This window comes from Micropterus salmoides, unplaced genomic scaffold, assembly GCF_014851395.1.
Source record: "Micropterus salmoides isolate LMB-PRFRI ecotype aquatic unplaced genomic scaffold, ASM1485139v1 Ms_hic_scaffold_21, whole genome shotgun sequence".
Classification (NCBI taxonomy): Eukaryota; Metazoa; Chordata; class Actinopteri; order Centrarchiformes; family Centrarchidae; genus Micropterus; species Micropterus salmoides.
In genome coordinates, this window is record NW_024041262.1 from 6,827,033 (window position 1) to 6,851,911 (window position 24,879).

A 24,879-nucleotide genomic window follows, 5' to 3' on the forward strand; every position below is an offset into this window, starting at 1 on the left:
TATTGTTTAAAAAGTTTAAAATCAATTCCTATGAACATAATTGGACAAGTTTGGTGGATGATGGGGTACTTGAGTTCATCCAACAGGGCTTTTGGGGTTTATCTGACTGAACAGTTCCAGTTGTGAATCAGCTGGTCTAGTACCTATGCGTGTGGTGGAGAAGGAAAGTGTAGAGTCAGGAGAAGGGCTCGGCAGGAAGGTGCTGGCTACGGAGTCTACAGAGAGCACAGAGGGACACTTGTAGAGTCCTGCCCCATACAGGGAGGGACAGCACTGTGGGTCTGGCTTGTGGATCTCTGCACCATACAGGGAGTTATCCTCACTCTGTTCTGACCAGCTGCTGCAGGAGGTGCTTCGGCTAAAAAGCAACAACATCATAGTGTTACAGATTATTCTTAGCCACGCCGAATTGCATTTGCGTGATTCACAGAAGCGTTCCTTACGTGGTTGAGAGTGAGGAGGTGGTCCTAGGTGAATCCCGGCCGCTGTCTGAGTTGCTGTTAGTTATATCTGCTGTGTCCTCTGCTGCTGCTGCTATAGACATCAGCAGATCCTCATCTGGCATCAAGTACAAAAATACACAATCAGTTTAGTATACACACTTTATCTATGCCTAAGGATCCAACCTATGAACTGTTGTGATGAGATGAGTGTTATGAGCAATGTTTGTTGTCCATCCATCCATCCATCCATCCATCCATCCATCGTCAACCGCTTATCCTGCGTACAGGGTCGCGGGGGGCTGGAGCCAATCCCAGCTGACATCGGGCGCAAGGCGGGGTACACCCTGGACAGGTCGCCAGTCCATCACAGGGCCACATATAGACGAACAACCACTCACACTCACACCGAAGGACAATTTAGGGTCACAAAACAACCTGCATGTCACGCAGACACATGGAGAACGTGCAAACTCCACACAGAAAGGCCGGGGCAACCGGGGTTTGAACCCACGACTTTCTCGAGGCGACAGTGCTAACCACCGCACCACTGTGCCGCCCCATGTTCTCTCTTAATATTCTCTTTTTAAATTATGTGCTTAATTTCCTTTTTATGCAGTACACTTTCTAGGAGAAAACGATTTGGGTAAAAAAAATCTTTTAATTGCGATCTTGTGATTTGCAATTCTTTTTTTGATTTCAGCTAAAGTTCAATATTCACTGCCAGTCTATTTTTGACAGAAGCCATATCAAGCAGCACAGAACAGATGAACCGGGCAGGAAGTAAGACATAGGACGGCATAGAGAAGCCGATTTTTCAAAATAAACCACTCCCGAACGTAAAAATAAAAATAAATAAAAATATAATAAAGAATCCCGATCGTGTATCAACAATAAACATAGTTGAAACACACAAAAAAAGAAACAATTTAACTACATAGCCTACCTAATCATGATAGAAGCACAAAAATCAAGAACAGATCAACAAAATCTTAACAAGTCAGCAAAATCAGGCAGGCAAAACGCTCTTATTTTGAAATGCTCCATGTGGATGTAGCCTGCACAGAGTGCGAGCTCTCAGAGAGCTGATATCCGTAATTGAAGCACACAAAATGACAAATTAACATGTTAACAACGTGTAGGCTAAACTCTCTGCTGAAACACTTCAATGTGAGTTGACACCGAACAAACCGCGAAACAGCCGCTGCCCATGTCGGTTTGCCTGACGCCATCATCCCACGTTCTCCTCCAGTTTAGTTTGTTTTTGTAAAATGCACGTGCCTATACAGCTGTGCTGTATAATTAACCTAGTCAAAATTTGAATTGCTGCCTTTACAATTAGCTAATAACGTTCTTTCAAATCTCAATTTCGATATGAAAACGATTTATTGTTCATCTCTAACACTTTCCCTGCCTGCACTTCTTGAGTGAGATTCCCAACTTTTTCCATAACAACTATTAACCTTCGGAGAACAGGCTTGAAACAATTTGATCTTTGCTTTGAAGAACCATAAAAATAACAAAAAGTTTCCTTTCAGTGAATATCTGAATTTCTGAGTTCAAACAGTTTCTCACCAGACAGAGTCAGAAGTGTTGTCAGATTGTGGTTATGGGTTTGTACTGAGTTGGTGTTCCTGGTGGAGACCTTTTGGCCAGACGCAGCAGGGGATTGGTGAGAACTGGAGATGTCTTTTGATGTCTTTTGAGGGGGGATATGTGAAAGGGGAGAGAGAAGGGCACTAGATGAATCAGTGGAGGAGGGTGAGGCCGGGTGCAGCTGCATCAGGGCCTTTTTTCTCTTCAGCTGGCGTTTTGGGAGAAGAGCAGGTGAAGCCTTGCAGATTTCGGGAGCTAGAGTTTTGTTGGTGAGGCACGGGCCTACTGATAGATTGAGGAGGCTGTCGCATGACGGCCATGTCCTTATGTCCTCCTCTTGACATGCTCCATCTTTCTGGGGTGCCAAACCAGCCCAAAAGTCCAGGATACTGGAGTCAAACGCCTTGCTCTCCAGTAACTACAGAAACCAGAGTAACACTTAATTATACAGAAGGAGAATAGCAAATATTTGCTTGTGAGTGTCAACGTGTGTGCGCTCTCACAGATGAAGGACTATCCCGGACTGGGCCGGAGGAGTCTGGGAGAGACAGGAATGAAGGGCCGGAGAGCTCCGATTGGCCAAGGTGGACATCCATCTCCACAGAGTGACAAACAGGAGAAGGAGGAACTGACATGTCCATGGTAACCTGCATTCCACACACATAAACTGCTGCCTGAGCATGAGTGTACATTCAGATAAAGGGAAAACACGCACTTCACACACACTCTGAGATAAGACTGTTTGACATACAAAGCTCGGACGCATGTCCAACACATCCCTGAAATGACCTCTAACTGCATGTACCTGTTAAGAGCAGACAAGAACAAACCCTACCAAAACTCCATCGCAGCACAATTTTTAAAATGAACACACAGGTAAATCAGCTGCTTCAGGTCATATGAGGTTCCTTTCAAGTGGCTTTAAGCTGTGTTAAGTTACCTGACTGTGAACTTTTCTAAACAGGAAACAGAGGAACCACTGGAGAGGAAACACCAGCACTGCAACAGTCATTCCAGCAGCAACCGCCTCCACGTAAACTAGCAGCTGGGCTGAAACAGGTACGCTTGTGGAAAAAGAAATAAAAATCGGTTTCATTTGATCAACTCTACAGCATCTAGCGAAAGACTTGGTTTATATCAGAAAAATCTCAAATTTAATTCCATACTGACTCACTTTGAAGGAGCTAAACATACTATTATGCACAATATTATATTTTTTACAGATAATGTATTGATACAGTATTATATATTACATTGTCATTGTAATTAAATGGACTGTATCTTTATTAAAATGTTGTTGAATCATGTGGACAAATCTTCCATTAGCAGGTACACAAATGTAAAAGATATATAAAAGTTTGACAATTACTACAGTATCTGACGTTTCTTATACTATTCATTCATTCAGTCCCTGCCATGAAATGATTGTTTAATGGTTATAATAATGAGGCCTTTAAGCCATCCTACCTGTGCCCCTCTGTGCCAACAGCCCCGTACCACAGAGCCCCCAGTGCGAGGTAGAGGTGCAGCGTGAGAGCACTGCAGGTAACCCTCTGACCCCTGGTGAAGCGGCTATGGGCAGGGCGTTCCCACAGCGACAGCCACAGGTGGTGCTCAACCATCCCAAACATCAGCTGGGAGGTAAAGACCCGTCGAAACTGAGAAAGCTCCTCGGGACCTGCGGAGGATAAATTAAAAAGCTGGGGGAAAAAACACCACACAGCCACTGGACGACGGCTCAACCACTCTGCAACAGTGAGATGTTGATAGATCATTTAATCCAGAACTGTAATCAATGGCTAAATGAAAATATACTTGCTTGTTTCCCAAGCAGAATCACAAAAAAAGTTGATTATCACTCACAACAAATTGCATCTCATCTTGTAAGCATTACATGATGAGACGAATATATGAGTCCGTTAAAAATAACATGAACAAGCTTACATGAGGCGAGAACTTCTTTCTCCACAGAGCCGTTCTTCTGATTCTCTACAGAGAGCCAGTCCTCCAGCAGGAAGAAGAACATGTGGTCTGTCAGAGGGTCCCAAACCACCACATGCTGAACGTACCAGGACGGGTCCAGACCTGCATTTACATATATGATACACAGCTACAATCACATGTAGTCATTCAGATGACTTACACTATCAAGTGTTGCTTCAAGAGGAATTACTGGGATTAATCCTCACACCTGCACGAAGCCACACAAACTGTAGGCACAGACACACACTTACTTAAATAAACCAGGTTTGTTACTGGAATCTGGTGCAGAGATGTATTAAAAATATTTAATTTTCAACAAATCATTTGGTCTTATACCAGGTTTTAAAACTGTTTCTTTTTCATGAACCAACATATCTATCTAAAGGGTGAAATGACCATACTTTTTAACAATGTAAAGTCAAAAATGTCTTAGTTTACTTGAATTAATATTATCTTAATCCCAAAGGCAGATTATATAAACTTTTCCAGTTTCCTGTGTACCTGTGTTATCATGCCAGATGCGTATTTTCCAAACCTCTCCCAAGTTGTCATCTGTCTCCAGGTGAAACTGGTCCAGGCTGCCACGCTGAAAAGCTCCATCCCTCTGGAGATGGCGAGAGCCGCTCTTGTTCACACCATACAGACTGATGCCAACATGTGCTGTGGTGCCTGATGGGTGTGATACCGCAGCATTAATCCTTTCCATTATATATAGCTGGAGGTTTCATGAATACATGAAAATGCATATATTCCTTAAATTCTATGCTTTTTTATTGCTACATTGTGCTGACTTGTCCCTGGCTGACCTGCTCCTTGCCGCCGGCCAGTCTTGACCAGCACTCTGTAGTGGTACAGCCCAGGATGGCCACACAGGGGGACCTGGCTCAGTCTCAAACTGTCCAAGTGGTCCAGTTTATGTGCGATGAGCCCCACCAGCAGGTGAATCAGAACCAGGACAGCACACACAATCCCCACCACCATGTTACGCATGGGACCGCCTGACTGCACAGATAACACACGGATGGAGGGAACACGGTTCACTATCCTCTTTTGAATCCTGACTTTGCATTTGGGAAATGGATTACAGGTATTCATTTGACAAAACAATCAAAAATATGCACTAAGTAACAGCTGGTGTAATGCTTTGTGTTCTCACATACCGGTGCCAGCAGAACAACGGCCCCAGGATGAACAAACAAACTGGCCCCAAACACGGTGAGGTGCTGGGTGAGACAGCGTGCTGCGTGGAGTGTGCTCCCCTCCAGTGGTTGCAGACCATCACTGCTCCAACGCTTCTCCTTCACGCTGTAGTACTGGCACAGAGAGCTGAACACACACACTGACACATGGACAGGACCGCCGTCGACCAGAGATGAGGTCAGGTTGACTGAGAGAGGCTTGTGCGTCCCGTTCAAACTGGAAGAAAATTCAGTGATGTGAAGTAATTCTTTATTCAGCGAAATGAGCAATCAAAGAGAGCACTGATTTACAGAAAAGAGCCGTGACTCACAGCGGAGACAGAAAGATGGTTTCCTCTGTGGAGGTGGTTGGAGCAGAGAGATTGAGAGCCCACTCTCTCAATAGGGAATTCTGGGATGCATTAGTCCCTGGCACTGTAGAGTTCACTTCTATCTTCACATGTCCCAGACTCACAGGAGTAGCTCCTAGATATGCATAATGCAGTTTGAAAACAGCCCTTTTAATTTATAATTCATACAAAAACTCACAGATATACAGTAAAGTTAATGAATAATTATGTAGGCGCTGCATTCACTTTCATTATTAAACAAGTGACCTTAGACATCCTGAAATGTCATGTGTACACCAAAACATCCCGTGACTGTCACAGCCACTGAAAATGTCTGTGAAGGTTATAGTTATCCTAGGAGAGTTGAATCAGTGGCAACTAGACTTGCTTGAAGATCGTCAATTTGCTCTTGATTCAACCCTCCTGAAATATTGACTATTCATTCATTATTCAATGAAAAAACATTAAACCCAATGGAAGTACATTTTCACTGTCATTGGCAATTTTTTTCCCACAAACTAAAACTGAATGTAGATTTATAGTAGATTATTTATCACCTGCATAAAACCTGTATAAAAAAATAAGAAAGCAATGGGACAATGTGAAAGGGGCCACTCACAGTGATAAACTACTGATAAGTATCACCCAGCTTCCCTCGACTTTACAGAGATTTGTAGCAATTTTGATGTTTGGGTTCACTCTCACAGGGTTGTTTTTGGCCTGTTTGGCCAAAAACAGAGCTAAAAGAAGAATGAATACTGACTTACACTGGCCAGGTGGCCAGAAGTCCGAATGTTGCTCTGTAACTGCTGGATATATACGCAACTGTTTGCTAACAAGCACACCGTAATAGCATAAAAGGTGATAATATGTTAATGTTGTTTTTAGAACTGGTTTCCATTGGACCAGGTGGCTAAAATCTCATTCTACAGTAGTGTTGTAGTCAAGACTGCCCAAACCGAGACCAAGTCAAGACCAAGACCAGAGTTTATTGAGACTGAGACAAGACCAAGACTTTTAGGTGCTGAGACCAAGACGGAGGGAGGATGAGACCGAGAAAAGACCAAGAAGATTACATAACACGCAATAAAACGCAATAAAATGTGGAATGAGATCATAGGTGCTTCTGAAATTGATCTAAAAGATCCACATTCCCATTAAATCACCCACATACAAACAATAAGAGCTGATTGCAACTTAAGCATCTTTATTCGACACTCCTTTTCCATGTTTACCATCCACTTAATGCTAAAGCTGGGCGATATGGCCAAAAATGTTATCACATTAAAAAGTCATATAATTTGATATCAATAATTAACACAATAAATGTCAAATCATTATTTCTTTCAAATTGAAAGGCAGAATGGTAATTGTGGTTTTAAACATTTCTTTATGGTCAGAACAAATATTTCACAAATATTTCAAAACAATTATGATAAAATCTTTTTTCAACAAAAAGGTACGAGTTAAATTAAGTACAGTCCTTTTTCAGGCCCTTTTCCTCAACAAAATATCTTAATAGAAAACTTAAGTGCTTATTCATTTGTGATTCTAATGAATTAAATCAAACGTTTATTAAACATTTGTTATATTATTAATGAGGAAAATTATATCACTTTAATTATCATTATTAATTTATTACACAACACAATTTTTGTGAAAGCATTAGGCTTTCTGGGTGAGTCTTGTAACATTATTCCATATTTGATTATTCACTTTTGATCTCCGACTGTGTATTCAAACTCAAAATTAGCTCTGGTTTAAAATGTGCTTATGGCCTCGGTCTCCACTCCCCCCACACTCTCTGCTGTCACATCTCTAAGCTAGCTCTCTCAACAAAATGAGTGAGCGGTACAATGGAGCGTAGCTTTAAAGGGGCTATATGAAAGTTTTTCAATGAAATTAATCAAATTTTCATTGCCTTATTGTCAATGGGCTCAAAACTCACTTAGAAATGAAGCACACGCCTGTTTTCTCCGTTGCTTGAATCAGCCACTATTCTGCTTTTAATGTGAGGTCTCCAGGTCGGATTCAGCCCTGTGCGCGCTCCCAAGCCTCTCAGACTACAGTGACAACACGGCAGGTAACGACATGCAGTCCACAAACACCACAAAACAACCGGCTCCCAGCAAAACACAGGCTCCACGTAAGGATACAAAAGAACAATAAAGGTTTATGTGCTGAAGCCCAAACAGGTTCAGATGATGTCGAGTAAGAACAAAGTGAATATTAGTAAAGCTGCAGAAACACAGAGAAAGTTACGTTAGCTCGCCGGCTGACGCCAAGCAGTTGCTAATGTTGTGCAAAGTTATATAACGTTAGCTTTCCACATTACTTCACCAACTAACGCCACACATGTTACTATCCTGTGTACCACTGTTGATTTAGCCTGCTAGAAAGGATGTAACGGTAAAAAGAAAATGTGGAGCGATTTGTTTACTAACGTTAGCCTATAGTGATGCAGCCAGGAGCAGCCAGCTAACGCTACAGTAGCTCGGACCTGCCGCTGTTTGCTTCGTCCAGTTTAGGTTTATTGTGGTTTTTATATAGTCTATGGATTTTTACCAATAACGTTACTCAGGTAACGTTACACAGCTTCTCCATCTCAGTCGCTGTAACTAACGTGAACCAAATAAAACACTGCAACAAAACGGCCACAACAACCCAGAGGAAGAGCCATCCACTATCACTAGTTACAGTAAAGTTACTTACTGCGGTCTAACTGTTAGAAAGTGTGACACAATCTCGTTTTAATATCCAGTCCAGCTCACTAACCGTTTCGTTATCATCCAATACATGTAGCTGTGCTGACACTGCTGAGCCTCCGGTGAGAGATTCACAGATAGTAAAGATAGTTACTGAAAGCAGCAGGTAAGCTAACGCTGTAGCACGCTGGCTAAATGCAGTAAATGTACCGTGATCATGTAACGAGCATGGATTAGTTCAACCTGCAGCTGATAAAACTATTATTGTAACGTTGCAGTGGTAGTTTGTTCTCTCTGTCTGTTCTCCCTGCCTGCCTATAACTGTCACTCTGCCTTTTTTCGGGAGTATTGAGCCGATATGCGGCTCGCTGCGCTGAATGAAAGGTACGGAGCCGGTGTTGATCTGCCTCTGAGACGGGAACGTTGAAGTAACAGAGCCTGAACATGTCTGGAGAAAAGCCACAGCCTGCATGATGGGGTTCCTGCGTTTATTGTGGTATTTCTGTATGAAACTGGTTGTGTTTTGGATTCTGCTCGCTCATGAGTTCAAGCGAGAGCACGCGTACGAGCACACGCCTGGTTGCAATCTTAGAACCGCACCGCTAGTGGCCGCTGGAAACTACATAATGCTGCTTTAACGTTGGGAGCCGTATGCAACTGACAAGTAGCTACTGGGCATGTAACTTACACATAAACTACATAGCGGCATCTGGCCTGTCTCGTCATTGTTTATCACAAGAAAAAAATGTAACTTTGCAACAAGTTGTCACCACATGCCCTGTCCTCAAACTAACTGCATTACCTTCTTCCCTCAATAGTTAACTAAATTAGGTAATGTTAGCTTGTGCACCTGGCTAGGTGGCAAATAACTGGGAAGCAACCATAGCAAGCAACTGAAATTTGTGCCCTGAAATATACAGTATTCGTCCTTGAGCTTGCTAGATCTGCAAATATCATGTAACGTTACACAGTCTTGTGGCAGTAAAAGTTAATAATGTGGTGTCTTTGTAAGGTTGCACTGGAAAATTTATATACTGCTTTGTGTTTTCTTCTGGACGCTGTTTGACACATTAATTCTTTATAGTTTAGATAGCTAAATGTTATTACAAAGATTTTGCTGACCTATCCTCCTGCTCCCAGACAGCCACATCTTCACTTGTCTCACCCATTCACTTTCTTGTAGTGTGTGTGAAGAGGGGCAGGGAGGGGTGACGGTAGAGTTTACGGTATATTGGTTGCATTTGAAGCAATAAGTTTTACATCCGATCGAAGTAAGGGTGTTAACAAATAAATCCGACTAAAATCAAATAAAATACGGAGACCAAGACCGGTCTTGAGTACTACAACACTATTCTACAGATAATGGCTTCAAACATTGACATTTAAAGCAGCATTAATTGATTTTTTGACCACTTGGGGGCAGTGAAACCAGTTGTAAACACACTGAAATAGTATCACCTTATAAAGGTGTTATGGCTAATGTGTTAACAAACAGATGCCTATTTACATGTCCAGCAGATCAAGAACAACATTAGCATTCATTCTGAGGTGTGTTTCTGGCCACCTTTTCTCCACTAACTCCTGGGAGTAATACTTGGATCTTTGCTAGATGCTCCATTATGTTTACCCACCAGTTGTTCGGTAACTATTTCTATCTGCTGTTTGATGTTGAGCTGGTAGTGTACAGTGGGGGTTTTTAAAAGCTTTTTTGTTTGCTGATAACTGTCTGTTACTACTGGAAACAAGGTTGGTAAGTAAAGTTGTGAGCCATAAACAAAAACAGTGGTTAACTAAAATGCCCTATAGGCAATCTGTTAAAACAAAAATATTGGTTACTGCGGCTTTGAAGCTATTCTGGGTACAATTTATGACTTTGGTGACTCCTAGTAATAGTAGACACAGGAAAATGGGGGAAAGAAACATAGGTCATCAGAGTTACTTAAAGGTAATATAACCACATAGACATTCTACACATAAGGTCTTTAAATAGGCATAATGGTCATTAGCGTTATACCAAAGAGTGTGTGTGGGGGGGTGGATAGGTCCAGAGAAAGAAAAATAATCTACTGTACCTGGGTCCAGGCTGAAGTTGAAGGAGATATATAAACCTGCATTTTCATCCAGACCATCCACAGCTTTGACTGTGAGGTTCAGCGTTCCTTCAGTGGGAAGTGTTACACTAAGACATGTCCCATTCCCAGCTTCACCTACTGTCCCATCACCACCCCTGTCGTCATGTCCCACAGGGTACTTGTTGGGCAGGGTGACCTGTATGGCCTGTTCATGGTCCAGGTCCTGGATGGGTATGAACTGGCCCTGAGGCGTGGTGAGCTCCATGGCAACTAGAGTGGTGGAAATTGGAGGGTCGGCTGCAGTCAGCAAAGGGTTTGATCCTAATTCTGCATCCACATCAAACAGTACCTGCACCACCTCAGACTTCTGACTCTTCAGGTGAGCAGTAAGGGAGGCGGGGATATGAAACTGACAGAGAGAACTCTTTGATTGGTCAGTTGATGATGACTGAGACGGGGTGATTTGGTTTTGGTAGGACTGGTGAGTGCAGAGGAGGTCGGCGGGGTCTCCTCGGAAACCCACTGTGTTGATATAAGGAATGGAAAGTGAAAGGGGTGCTTCGCCAAGAACACGTGCATGCATCAGTGAGCGCATTAAGGCCCCTGCGTGACCCAGTGCTGACAAGGCGATTGCGGATGCAGACTGCAGAGTGCTTGAGTAGGCTGGGTGCGAACTGGAAGCACTGACAGACTCAGACACAGCAGCCAGCGTGCTACCTGCAAACACAGAGAACACAAAATATTCACCCGTTGGTAAAGTTCGCAGTCAGTACATGACTGTTTCATGCATGAGAGGGTGGTTGACTGGCACCTATGATGTTAAGGATGTTCCTTCCTGTTTCAGCAGCTGACAAAACACCAGGACTCATCTGTTCCTCCATTACACGGATCATCTTCCCCACAGCTTCCATAACTTTCTCTTGGCAGTTATCACATACCAGTTCACTAGAAACAGCCTCAGGAAAAAAATAAAAAATAAATTACAGAACACTTGAAAGGTGTAACATTTGAAAGTGAGGTGAACTTTGAGAAATTTGGTGTTGAATGTCTTTCCTGTCTTTATGGTCTCTTTGTGTGTCTGTGTTTGCATGAATTACTGTGGGCACAAATATGAGAATGTTCTCAATGGATTAAAATTCTCTTCATGTTTGAGATTTTGCACCTGTCTTCTCTGAAGCATTTTCAACATTATTGATCACTTGTTAAACGATTCTGAGCGGAAAATGATGATTAAACAAGCTAGGTGATTATTTACAATAGACTGTGACAATGCGGAGCTGATCTGATCAACATCCAGCAATGTGGACATGGGGAGAGAGGCCAGGGCTTGGATCACATTTTCCTGGATCTCCCTTCTGTCCATGAGCTCCCTGGCAGTCTGTCCAGACTCCATCTGTGGACAGATTGGGGAAACTCATTAGTCTAAATTCTGAGAAATGCAAACTTTTTAAGATTATCACATCCATTATAATCATAGTGTTCGGTTTTTCTGTTCTGGAGAACAGCTCGTAAATCATGATCAGTTTAAAGTGTCATTCCCTGCACTGGCAAATGAGATATGATGCTAACACACTACCTGATTGAGTTGGCTGGTGAGGGCAATGGAATAAGGGATTATCTCTTGTGGGTTGCCATGTTGGACTAAAGCCCACAGCTCTGTCTGGCTCTTGTTTCTGAGCCACTGACTAGCAACTTCGTCCCTTGCAGGATTTTCAACTGTCAGCGGTCTGGAGAAAGGAGCAATCAGGCATACTGAGAGTTCACTAAAACATGACACAAGACATTTGACATTACGTGTAATAACCCCCACCTAGCTCACTCTGTGAGTGAGTGAGTTTTACCTACAGCTCATAGAGAGGCTTTACACCTAAAAACAAAAGCACCACATTTTGTGCAGAATCCATCTTTACATAGTAAACATGCGTACCTGTTTAGCTAGTACATCTATGATTATCCTTTATTAATCAACAACAACGTATATTCACTGGAATCATACCAACAATTTTGTGATAACTTCCATTTACCCAAAATACATTTGATTAATTTCCTTCCAGTTATTCACTACGTATATTAGTCTGGACAGACATGGATGTAAACTGCAACTTGACTGGTTGGCAGAGGCATTAAACTGCAGGGTGGTAATTTTAGTTATGACCTTTGACAGAAAAATAAAGTATGGTGGCAGGTGTTGCACATAACCACAAACATAATTGTTTATTTTGATCAGGCTGCATCAAATCCTGGTAGTTTACCTGTTCAGAGCAATGACCTTTGCCCCTAGAAGGTTTTCTATCAGCAATCTAACTGAGATAACTGACATTTTTCTTTCTTTCCCAGGACTTCCCATTGGAACCAGGCTGCCAAATGTTGAACGAGTACCCCTAGGAAGAGAATTGGATAAAATGCTCACATTTGACAGTAAGCAATCCCAAACCTTACTTATTTTAGACGTTTTTAACATCTAGGTCAGGATCACACTTCCCTGTCTATTAATAGCTGTATGTTGAGGCCTGTATTCACCTGTACAGAGTGAGCAGGGGGCACTCTGTGCCAATGGGCTGGCATGATGCTACCTGAAAGGTATAGATCAGCTGAGAGGCCCTGCTTTCATCATCTTGCCACCCTGCCGGGACAACAGATGTAAGCGGAACACAGTCAAATTGCTGAAGAAGCATTTATCCTTTTGACTTGTCAAATCAAAAGTGCTGCATTTTTCCTCTGAAGGTTACAAAGAACTATACAGAAAAATATAGATGCAAACTGGATTTTATAATACTATTACTAAAGCCACATTATTACCTGTACAGTTGTAAGTGACCACTGTCTCCAGCAGATGTATATCTGATTCTGGACTGAGATCACACAGCCCGCCGTGTGGAGGATTGTTAGGTAGTATTGTCAGACTGGCACTACCCCACTGCCCTCTTCCAGGCTGGGATACATTGAGAGTGAAGGTATAACTCTGCCCTGGTTGCAGGACACCTGAATGCACCACCAAGTTAGGAGAATGTCTCCCTGTAGAGGTGGTGACCTTGTTAAGCTCGAGGCTCATGCCAGTCTGGTCCTCAGCACTCCATTTGTACTGTGAAAAGACACATAAATGAATCAGAATAACACTGAATGTCTTTTTTTCTGTGTATACATATATATACAGCGTATATTTCTTGGCTGCAAATAAGAAACCGTTGTAATTTATCTGCCTTATCGAGCATGGCTAAGATTCAATATAGATTAAACTATCCAATCACAAATTAATTATCTAAGCAGATAAACGCCAAAATTAAAAAGATAATTAATAACAGCAGAGGCTGCAGCAGAGGGAGCATCGTGCGTTAATAGGTTGTCTTTTTCACTTGTACTTCCATTGCATTTTCATGTTTTTAAAGAAATGTTTTGCCTTATATTACCTTCACTTCAGATTTTTTTCACAAACCCTGATGAAATTAAATTATATGTACATTTACAAGTAAGCTGAACTTTAGGATCAGAATCATTACCTGAGCCTGGTCATCACACTGTCCACACTGTCCAGAGAGGATGATGGGGGTGTAACTAATGTAGTGAGGGGAGGACAACACAGAACTGGACACACATTCCACAATCACAGGAAGCACAGGAGCTTCGCACACAGTCACCTAAAGATAAGAGAGATAAGAGTCTTCTTTGAATAAATTTGTTGGGGTTCCTATGGTAAGTTCTTCCATAATTTCTCAAGTCTGCAAAACAATTTATTTGCAAGTGATATTCAACATGACTTCATATAGCTTTTCTCAACTGAAAAGCAGATACAAGAAAAAACATGCTTTTGCGTGAGAATGGAGTAAGGTTATGGGTAATACTCACTGTCTGGTTGACAGAGGCAGGTCTCTTCCCTGCTTTGTGTACTGTGAGGGTGAAAACGTAGACTGTGCCTGAGTGAAGCTGGGTGCTGAGTACAGTCATTTTACTGCTGTTAATCCCAATGGGCTGCTTTCCAAAATACGACTCAGTGGAGTGCTGAAAATACAAACACCCAGGTGTTAGTAACATCTACATATGTCTCAAGTCGGGATCCATTTGTTATATTATGATTCCTTTTCCCACTCATAATAATAGCAGTGGGAAAGGTGGGATAAGCGATTTTGGAGAACACCATGAAAAATACCATGAGATAAAGCGAACAACGACACAGCAATTACTGTAACTAACGTTAGCTAGTTTGCAAACTGTTGTTGCAGTTGCTGCTGTGAAGCTAACATGCAGAGAAGACAAGACAGTCCCAGAGCCAACACAGCAGCTCCAAACAGCAAAACTCACCACTCTCTGGCTGCTTTAGCTAACATCCCAACAACAGCATGTCTTGGCATACAAGAAAGTAGGCGGAATGTTATTTATTTGTTTCCCATTTACAGAGCCAGGCTTTTGTACAAACACCAGATTTTTTTTCAGCACACACACAAAATGGAAAGCTAGTGGACCATGGGGAGATATTTGCTGAATTTGACATAAAGACGTCTATTGGATTAGAACCGCTTATCCCACATTTAATGTGTATTAATTTAATTTGGCTTTAACATCATGAGACATTTACCACTGTCACAAAGGTCCAGTGATACTGCAGTGCATCCTCCACTCCTGGCTCTACGTCAGGGTCTTGGGACTCAGATCCGTCCAGAACAAGGTCACTGAGGCTGGGCCACAGTCTTTGTGAGCCTCCCTTGATGACAGCTACAAGTGGGGAGTGGACTACTGTAATGCTGGTTTTTCGTTGGACACGTAGAGGAGTCCCCTGGAGCGAAACAGTGAATACCAGGCAATACTTTCCCATATCGAGAGTGTGCTTTGGGAGCAAGAGAAAAGGTGAAGTTGCGTCTACCTGTCTTGTAAGAATGACTTTGTTCCCAGAGAATTCCAAGTTGGCATTGGTGCAATCTGACTTTTTGAGTATCTCCCATAGGTATGTGGTTTTGTAAGCAGAACACTTAATGTCCACATTTGCTTCAAAGAAACTCGGTCTAGACCTGAAGATGGTAGAATGGCTCTGTACAATTGAAGCTTGAAGGCTGGAACACTGGAGCTTCTCCACCTCCATGTGTAACAGTGTGGACACATGGCTGACACTGTTGTGAACCTTGACCATAACACTGTATTTCCCAGGAATATAATAAGTATGACAGACTCTGCTTAAGTCTGTCACTAGTGCTTCAGTGGAGTCTCCAAAGTCCCAGAGGTACCTGAGGTTGCTCCCTCCATTCACTGTTGCAGAAAATGTGACAGCATGCCCAACAAATATTCTTTCTGAGTGACAGACCAGCTTGACGTTCTTAACAGGCCACTGAACTGTAGCAGTATCATTTAGTATCTTGGAACAGAATCCATTGGTGGCTAACACGCTAACAGACAATGAACCATTCCCTGGTGAAGTAAAGATGACTTCTTGTCCCATCAGCCATGTGGGCTTAAACCCTGCCAAGTGAAATATCCAGGTGTAATTGGCTGGAAGTCCACTTTGAATTTCTGCCTTGAACTGGATTCCTTTCAGAGCCTCTAGAGCAGCAGAACAGCAGTTTAGAAGTCGCAAACCTTGAATATGCTCAGTGACCAGAATGCTGGAGGACACCTCTGCACTACTGACCTGATTCCAAGCTCTCACTGTAACTGTAAGTGTCCCTGCTGGAAGGCTTGATGTGGTGAGCCACCCTTTGAGAATACCCTGACTATGAGTCCAGTTTTCGTTTCTAAATGTTATAACAAAGCTTACATTGCTGCCGTCAGAGATTGTTGGAATAAAAGTAACATTTTCCTTGGTGCAGAACGAAGACTTGGAAATGTTCAGCATTAGACTTTTGATTGCATCCTGGACTGTAACAGTGTGGGAAACCAGCTGCCAATTGATCCAATTGGAGACATTCAAAGACACTTGATAAATGCCTGCATGTGGGAAAGTGTAGACAAAGGTCTGATTACTGGCAGTAAAAAGCGTGTTTTCTGCCCCTCTAATGTTCCAGTTCCAGTGCAGATCACTACCCTTCCAACTGAGGCCATGGAGAGGAACGACAGCACTTGTGGTGATATAAAATGGATGATTTCTTTCTTCAATTTCAAAGTCCACCTGTTGGACCTCCTCCTGAACATTAAAGTCTTTGGTGACATTGCTGTGGCTGAGGACATTCTGAACAGAAACTTTGAAAAGACAATGACCCAAACTTGTAAAGGTGTGGAGGAGAAAGGGCTCCTGTGTCTGCAGGGGTGGAAGATCAGATTTCACAAACCAAAGGTACTGTAGGTCTGACCCGGTAACCACAGATACAGAGATATTCACTACTTTACCTAATGCCACAATGTTTGATTGTGTTGTAATTAGTGCACTTGTTACACGCTGTACTGCCACTAAAGAAACAATGCTGGTGGCCTGACCCAACTTATTAGAAGCAGTTAGCTGAACTGAAATCCCACCAGGAGTTTCAGCTAACATATAAAAAAACTTTCCATCACCAGTAATTTGTCGATTTATTCCATTCTGTGTACCAAGCCAGTGATAAGTGACATTGGAGCCCTTGGTGAATGAAGCAATAAATGGCAGTTCCTCTTGGGTTGGTACATATTTCAGGTTTGTCAGGTGCTGACATTTAATCTGAAGACCCTCTATTCTTTCAAAGACCTCAATTAAAATAGCTGCCTCTTTTCTGCTCACCAAGTTCTGTGCTACAACCATCACTTGATACACTCCTGGTTTCAGGAAAGTATATCTAAACTGATAAGTCCCCTGTTTGGTTGAGGTCATACCATCCACAGTCCAGTAGTAGTTGGTGCTACTGATAGCACTGCTAATTGCTGAGATAAGAATTTCTTCTCCTGCTACAGCATAAGGCTGGTTGGTGTGAAGTGAAAGGTCTGAAACAGGAAGTAAAACATTTACTTTAATGGTCACAGAATCACGACTAACAGCGTTAAATGCTGTGGTTGTGATGGTGAACTGACCCGTCGAGGTAAAGACATGTGACACATTTTGCTTCTGCTCCAATGGAGAGCCATCTCCAAAGTCCCACAGCACTGACACATTGCTGCCAGTGCAACTAGCAACCCAAAATGATGCTAATGTATTGACCATCAGTGTGTCACTTTGACTATCATGCGCCACAGACAGGTCCCTCACAGGGTTCTGAATGGTGATACTAGCTGTGGCTGTTTTGTTGTTGACTTTGTTACTTGCCGTTACTGATACTTCTTCAATACCTTCATCTTTAAAGATGAAACACTTTTGAGCATTTTCTGTCATGGGAATGAGAGTAGAGGGCCGTTTAAACCATTTAAATTGGTAACCTGTCATCTGTTCCGGGAAAACTAACACTCTAAAGCATACCTCTTCTCCTACTGCCACTACTTCCTGTGGTGACTGCACTGTCATGTTAGTTATTGGTGCTTCGACACAGATACTCGTATCAAATGATACAGATGTAATAGAACTAAACACAGTCAAACTGATGTGAAAAATCCCTTGGCTTTGAAATGTGTGCATGACAGTTGACTGTCCCCTCACTACAGTCAGAGGCGATCCATCTCCAAACAGCCAATGGAAAGTAATAATAGATATGTTCCCATTCACCAGAGCTCTAAGCTGTATGTCTCTTCCACTCATGACACATTCTTTAGGGAGAACTCCACTAATAGCCAACCTATAGACCTCTACACTGATAGACTGATGAGCTTGGCTGACAGAATTCAAGACAGTTACATCCACTGTATAGTTCCCTGGTGACTTATAGATGTGGGAGGTTGAACCATCTGTAAGGTTTCCCTGCAATGACCCATCACCAAAGACAAAATTCCACTTGAGACTTGTACCAGTGGCCACTGAAGCTCTGAAGTCTGTAGCACAGCTTAGTTCACTGGGTCCATTGTAGCTGACCATTAATCCAGAGATTTTATCCATAATTTCCACCATGAGCCAGGTGGTCAGGACTGTAACAGCGTTGTTAGCACACACTGTGACATTATAAACCCCTGCAGAAGCAAACGTGTGGTTAATTTTATGGTTGATGCCTTCGACAGCTTTGCAGCCATCGCCAAAGTCCCAAGTGTAGATGACTGCATAGGAGGAGGGCTCAGCGGAAGCTTCCAGAAGAAGAGTCTGTTTGACGAGGGGCACGGGAAGGGAAGAGGAAATGAGGAGGTGATTTAATTGAGGACGGGCACTTATCTTCGTGGACACGTCAGTGTTGTCATATTGGTTGGCGACTTGAACATGAAGTGTATAGTCATCTGCATAAAACAAACACACAAGAAAATAGATTTTACTCTGATGGGCTGGATAATAAGGACAAAGCACAGTTTTTATCAGTGTCACTCTTATCACCAATGTCACCAAAATAAGGAATTTTCAAATTCTAAATGAAGCAGCTATTTAAAACAGATGGCAGAACATTTTACCAGCCAACCTTAAAAATGTTCTTACAGTTAATTGGATCTCTGCTTAATTGACTGTATCTTTAAAGCAGTAATAAACCTGCATTAAATGACTTTTTGGCTACTTTGAAGCAGGAGACTTAAGCTGTAAATACAACACACAACACTGACATATAATCACTATATAAATTTGATATGATGAACTTGTTAGCATATCACACATCCAGCAACATTAGCATGAACTTGGCAGTCAGGTGATAATTATCTGTGGGTTTTTCACAAGCAATCCGTCTCATGTTACACAACGTCATTTGATATATTGTAAAAATCGATAAGTGCAGCTTCGATTGTTTGTTTGTGTGTGTGTGTGTTTACCTGGGATGGAATATGTATAGTTCACCGAGTTGTGGACATACACCTGCTTCTCTCCTCTCTCCATAAGCCCTTCCATGGTCTGACATGGGGCAGACTGGGTGTGGATCACTTTGCTACTGCCATCCCCAAAATCCCACCTACATGGCATGCACCACATGGGAATTTGGGATAAGCTGAAAATACAACTTTACAGGTAACTTTCAATTATTTGTTCTAAAGTCAAGGTTACATGGTATGCCTTCCCAATGATTTTCTATGAGGATTTTTGAGGGTTATTTATGAAAATGCAATGTCTTACCTGAACGTGATTGGCAGGGAGATGTCCACTTTGACCCTAATGGTGTAGAGGTGTGTAGCATCCACAGCTACAACCTCCTTGACTAACAGAAACTCTGGCTCAGCCAGTGGGGTCATTTCATCAGCAGTGAGGAGGATTTGCTGGCTCTGGAAGCTCACAGGGTTGGAGGCTGTCACCTAGCAAAAAGATAGAAGTTTACTTCCCCTCTTTTTACAATTTATGGGGTTCCTTGAAAAAAGATCTCAAAATGTAATGTAGCAATATATTGTGAAGATGTATTTTTTTTTAAATAAAATAAAAAAATAAGTAACTGAGCATATATCATTATCATAAAGACAAATAAAGTATCTTACCCTGAGCTTATACTCTGCAGGTTTCTTGAAAACTACACTGTAAGATTCTCCTTCATGGGACAACATCTCCAGATTGTCAATCACCCATGTGAATTTGACTGAGGAACCACTCTGCACTTTGGCTATAAATGACTACAATGTAAAAAAATCAAAATGATACCAATGTGAGGGAATATATAATCAAACTACAAGTCCACATTCTTCTGATAGAATGTGAAAGGATAGACTAAGAGTCCATAGTCAGGCTAGCATTGTTAACATGCTCACAATGACAATATTAACGTGCCAATGTTTATAAGGTAAAAAACCCTGATGAAGGCCACAAGCCAAACTTGTTGGTCTCACAATAAGTTGTACTTGATGCATGTGTTGCTGGAGTTTTTGACTTCTTCAATGTTTACCATGTTCATCACTTTTGTCTAGCATGTTAGCGTGCTAACATTTGCTAATTAAAACTAAGGTGATGCAGAGGGAAATTTTTGTAGGTATTTGGTTTTAGACCAAAGTTTTGGACCTGAAATTTTGACCTGATGATGGCGCTACATAAAAAGTAAAAGGATCACCAAATTATTACAAAATGATCCCATGGAAAACATCAATGTCTGTACCCAATTTCACAGAAATCCTTCCACAGATTTTCAAGACATTTTCCTGAAAACCACGTTTAAACCTCTTCCAATAGAGGAACATCACCATAGTTACTTACACAAAGTATGAGCTAAGGCTTGATGCTTTGATGGGCGGAGCCTGATTCGACTGTCAATCTCACAGTCGTAGCTTCGCAGCAAAATGAGGATCATGCCATTTTGGCGATATGGGGGTGCTCAATGTCTTTCTTCTTTTACATAGAACTACCAGTTTTCTCCCAATAAGTTAATATACAGCCAATTACAATATACATTTCAACGTTTAATGTGTAAATAAACATGCACAAACACACACTGATTCGACTATGGGCAAGACTTGACAATTCTGATTTGACTATGTAAACTGTTAGTCGGGGACAGCCCTAGTATGAACCATGAATGCCTGTATGAATGTTAAATAGGAATCTGTCTAATAGCTGTTGATATATTTCAGTCTGGATCAAAGTGGTGAACTGACCGGCCAGTCTTGCAGTCTCATCAGCCACACTGCTAACGCGATAACTAAAAGTAATTGGTCAAATAAGACGAATGCGTGTGTTGTCAATATAATTTTGTCTTCTCACCTGTGCGGTCTCTACAAGCATCCTCAGGCATCCATGTGGCTTAACGCTAAGCCCTGTCACTGCCTTGTAGCCACAAACCTTCACACTCACACTCTGAGAGCTTACTGCATCCAACACACTGATGTTCAGCGTTTGAACCCCGACTGATGGCAACACCAGAGTCACAGAAGAGAACCAGTCATTGTGGGAGTATCTCTTACAGCCTGGCCAAGACTGAGCCACCTCTTCAGGGCAAGATGGATGGAAGGGGACCCCGGTCTGGAGAACTGGGGCTGACCATGAGCTCCTGGCTTTCTCTCCAAACAGGACCTTGACAACAACGAGTGTTGGGGCATCGATTTGGACATGAATTTGATTATTTTCATCGGGCACTGGGTGGATGACCATAAGCCCAAATTTAGATCTCGGATTCGGAGTAAGACCAGTTGTCTGGGCCCAAATATCTGGAGATGTGGTTGTGTCTCTGTGGGTGAAGCCAAAGTTATCATGCTCGGTACCTCTGTGAAGATTGTCCATGTACAGCATCCTCAGATCACACACCACCCCGTCTACCCACAGGCCTTCTTGGGGCAGGGAAGTGAGGCCTCCCTCCCACCAGCCTCCCCAGTTGGACCCTCTAAGGGACATGTAACTCTGGCGCCAAGGGGAGTTTAGAGAAACTTCTCTGTTCAGACAATGTAGGAATGTTCCAGAGTCGCGAGTGTGTTGTATAGCCACGATATCATCAGGGTACACCATGATTGCTCGATCTGGAAGAAGCAGCTGTTGCAGAAAAAACAGTAAACTGTGTAAGGAATCTATTTTTAAAAAAGCTGCAGGAAAGGCCAAGAACAAGCAACAACTCACTCTTATAGTTTTTGATTCAGAGCTAGGGTTTATTCTCAGAGGCAGGTCTGTCACCAGGTGGTAGAACGGCGGTATTGCAGGATATCTGGGCGGTAAAGTAAAGCCACGGCCCGTTACTGCGGAGTCATAGGGGCTGCAGGGACTGGTGTGGCGGACACAGGCCTCCAGGAGGTGGCACCAGTACTGGCCCATGCTGCAGCCTCCTGTGGTGTTACATAGTGGGACTGCTGAGCAACAGCTAAATGGATTAAGGAGAGAGCTGCAACCTGAGGAGCAAAGAGCAAATAATTACCTACAATAATAAACTTACTTTCAGAAAACCTCCATAGTAACTGCTGTACTGTACCTGGAGGTACCAGGTGGTGGTTGGGGTTGCAGTAGGGTCGGAGGATTTGGACACGGGCCAGAGAGGACACTGGGCTGGGCTGGACCACCAGCTCCACTGATACCAACTGACCTGCATGACTGAACCACATCCCTGGGAACAGCTGCATCTGTGGGTGTCAAAAAGAGCACCAGAATATAAACCAATCACCAGGGTTTGAAATAATTTTTGTGTGAAAGATTGTATAGTGCTGCTATGGAACTGTTTACCGTTTGATGTAGCCTGTGTGATATGTAATGCTATATTATTTAGGCATGTGTTCCAATCCTGTATTGGTGTATTTGCATTGCGGTGTGTTTGGCATTTTCCAGCAGTTCAAAGAAAAAATGCTACCATTTAAGAAAAGTAAAAACTAAACAAAAATAAACCCGTGTTGCAAATTTTTCTTCCTTTCTTTTTAATCATCTTCAGACTTCTCATGCGACTTCCTGGGCACTTCCAGTGTGACACTTTACTGACCTCCACTGTGAGTTGACCGATGTCTGGAACCTTGGAGAAGGGGTGTATCTGGGTCTGAGCATAGATGCCGGTCATGAGGACAACTCCAGTCACGAAACTGGCCACAGATGGTAAAGATTCTGCATGAAGAGGAATTAACCAAAATCACCTCACGGTAATTTCAAGACACATTGCAATATGTAGGCTATTGGGCTTGTGCAATATGTTAACTATGCGATGCTTAAGCTATTGGATTATTTAATATGTCATTTAGGCAAAACATATTAGAGGTGTGCAATATCTCATCGTACACTTACTGCAGGGAATGCAGCCGACAGGGTTGTTCAGTCAAAAACTGCCATTGGAAGAAGGAGTTAAAGTGCTTACTAAATAGGTATCTGTAATGTATATGAGGATATGTGTCGTGTTGCATGAGAGTATGTGTTGAGAGATGTTCATTTTCTGCATTTTGTGCTGTCTTTTTAAAGCTGCAGAACGGACAGAGTCCAAAACAAATTTCCCTTCAGGGACAATAAAGTCTATCTTATCTTAATATTATTAGCCACACATGAAGTGTTTTATATTAATGTGTGGCTTGTTTCACCAATGAAATAAAAGTCTTACCAGTTACATCTTTTTCACAGAGAAAGAGGTGTCTTCCAGCACATTGAGCCTTCCTCCACCGTTTCTGTGTCCCCAAGGCCATTTGAGTACATACCGCCTGACTTTCACTGGCTCCGGCCCACCATGATGGCCCTGCTGGCTTCAAAACCCCAACCTGGTCAGACCCTTCTCCATCTGATCCCTTCAGCCATACCCACACAGTGGTTTTCCTTAACCAGCACGAAAACAAAGGTGAAATGTTATGTTAATAGATATAAGCACATATTGTATAGATACGTGAAAGGAGACATTTTAGAAAGACTATTGTTTGTTTTAACACTCACACTGGAAAGGAGTAGTGGATGAAGTTTTGCAGCTCCAGGCTGTCAGCATAGGCCAGATCTCCTCCCTGAGTCTCTCTGCATGAATCCTGTGCTTCAGGCCATGAAAATGTCATCTCAGAGAGCCAATAGCATCGCTGGCTGGGAAGGTGGATCTGACCTCCTTTTGGACAAGGGATGTCCTCTGGAAGGCAACAAACACACTGAACCGATAGCATGCAAAAGGAGCCATCTGTCAACAATGGTATGTAACAATGCTGTAGCTTTGACAAAGAATCAAAGAAATAAAAAGAATGTGGGTAAATAAAACGAACCAAAGTCTTGAAAGATGAGCAAGCTGACTAACTCAATTGAACCTCTGATTTGTGTGTTTTTATTTACTATTTCTTTCAATGGTTAAGCTATGCTCAGGTTGTTTCCACTTGTACTATTCATTCATTAAACAGGTTGAGGTCATAAGTTAAATGATGAGAAGAGCAGGTTTAGCTCATCATAAGGCAGCCACAACAGATCTCACAGGACAGGTGTTTCACATTTTGCACATTTGCTGTTTCCTTTATTGCCTGTTAACTAGTGTGGCTTGTAATCCCCTGTTGATCTAATCAGGATCATTTGAGCTGAACACAAACAATACGATACACACCCAGCTTGACTGTTGAAACACTGGGGAACCAAAAACCACAAATGCTTTAAGTGAAAATGATCCCTTTTCATGTAACATGTCCAGTGTAGCACACAGGTCATTATTATCAGTGGTGGAAGAAGTATTCAGATTTTTTACTTACGTAAAAGGAGAAATACCACAATGTAAGAATCTTGCATTCAAACTGTGCTTGAGTATAAGTACAGAACAATTATCAGCAAAATATACTGACATGTACTGTACCCAAAGGAAAAGTACTCATTAAGCAGAAAAATGGCCTCCTATCAATTATTATGGATGCATCAATGTGTAAGCAGCTGTTAGGTGCTTTATTGTTCTACAATTCTAAATTCACATCTAGTTGAACTTTGTAAAATCTGAAAAATATAGTAACAACAGCTGAGTTAAAAAGTTAACTCAGTGGAGTAAAAAGTACAATATTTCCCTTTGAACTGCTGTAGATGTATGAAGTAGCATAAAACTGAAATAGCCTACTCGAGTAAAGTGCCTCGAAATTGTACCGGACTTGAGTAAATGCACTTTTCCACCACTGTTTATTAGTGAGCTTAAACTAAGATAAAGGCTAGTTGTTGATAATGCTGTAATAAATTGATAGATAAACTATAACTCATTAGTAAAAACTAATATTAAAAAGCACGTTAAAGTTTGAGTATGGGT

The 24,879-nt window shown here is 42.2% G+C and overlaps 1 protein-coding gene and 1 long non-coding RNA gene across 4 annotated transcripts in view; one reads left to right on the top strand and one right to left on the bottom strand.

Annotated features, from left to right (window-relative positions):
• Positions 1–24,879, bottom strand: part of pkd1b (polycystic kidney disease 1b) — a 42,319-nt gene that overhangs the window by 16,639 nt on the left and 801 nt on the right. Inside the window, exons 2-30 of the mRNA XM_038736388.1 lie at positions 23,562–23,742; positions 23,239–23,447; positions 22,636–22,754; positions 22,138–22,285; positions 21,792–22,057; positions 20,946–21,707; positions 19,736–19,867; positions 19,383–19,528; positions 19,085–19,221; positions 14,895–18,565; positions 13,822–13,959; positions 13,124–13,406; positions 12,845–12,947; positions 12,577–12,705; positions 11,901–12,051; positions 11,580–11,717; positions 11,136–11,280; positions 10,325–11,041; positions 5,530–5,683; positions 5,180–5,435; positions 4,826–5,021; positions 4,521–4,688; positions 3,981–4,121; positions 3,504–3,714; positions 2,977–3,100; positions 2,540–2,683; positions 2,016–2,454; positions 444–558; positions 144–358 (exon numbers count right to left, since the gene is read on the bottom strand). Of these exons, the coding sequence (XP_038592316.1) occupies positions 144–358; positions 444–558; positions 2,016–2,454; positions 2,540–2,683; positions 2,977–3,100; positions 3,504–3,714; positions 3,981–4,121; positions 4,521–4,688; positions 4,826–5,021; positions 5,180–5,435; positions 5,530–5,683; positions 10,325–11,041; positions 11,136–11,280; positions 11,580–11,717; positions 11,901–12,051; positions 12,577–12,705; positions 12,845–12,947; positions 13,124–13,406; positions 13,822–13,959; positions 14,895–18,565; positions 19,085–19,221; positions 19,383–19,528; positions 19,736–19,867; positions 20,946–21,707; positions 21,792–22,057; positions 22,138–22,285; positions 22,636–22,754; positions 23,239–23,447; positions 23,562–23,742 (9,738 nt within the window). The remainder of the gene's footprint in view (positions 1–143; positions 359–443; positions 559–2,015; positions 2,455–2,539; positions 2,684–2,976; positions 3,101–3,503; positions 3,715–3,980; positions 4,122–4,520; positions 4,689–4,825; positions 5,022–5,179; positions 5,436–5,529; positions 5,684–10,324; positions 11,042–11,135; positions 11,281–11,579; positions 11,718–11,900; positions 12,052–12,576; positions 12,706–12,844; positions 12,948–13,123; positions 13,407–13,821; positions 13,960–14,894; positions 18,566–19,084; positions 19,222–19,382; positions 19,529–19,735; positions 19,868–20,945; positions 21,708–21,791; positions 22,058–22,137; positions 22,286–22,635; positions 22,755–23,238; positions 23,448–23,561; positions 23,743–24,879) is intronic.
• On the top strand, positions 10,632–23,866 carry LOC119916392. Of its 3 annotated transcripts, XR_005447098.1 has the most exons (5): positions 18,412–18,476; positions 19,105–19,277; positions 22,588–22,789; positions 23,259–23,469; positions 23,659–23,866. It is a non-coding gene; the product is annotated as an uncharacterized LOC119916392 (long non-coding RNA). The 3 variants fall into 3 exon arrangements; XR_005447097.1 differs by lacking the exons at positions 18,412–18,476; positions 19,105–19,277 and adding exons at positions 10,632–10,703; positions 12,662–12,742 and having other exon boundaries at positions 23,259–23,866; XR_005447096.1 differs by having other exon boundaries at positions 23,259–23,866.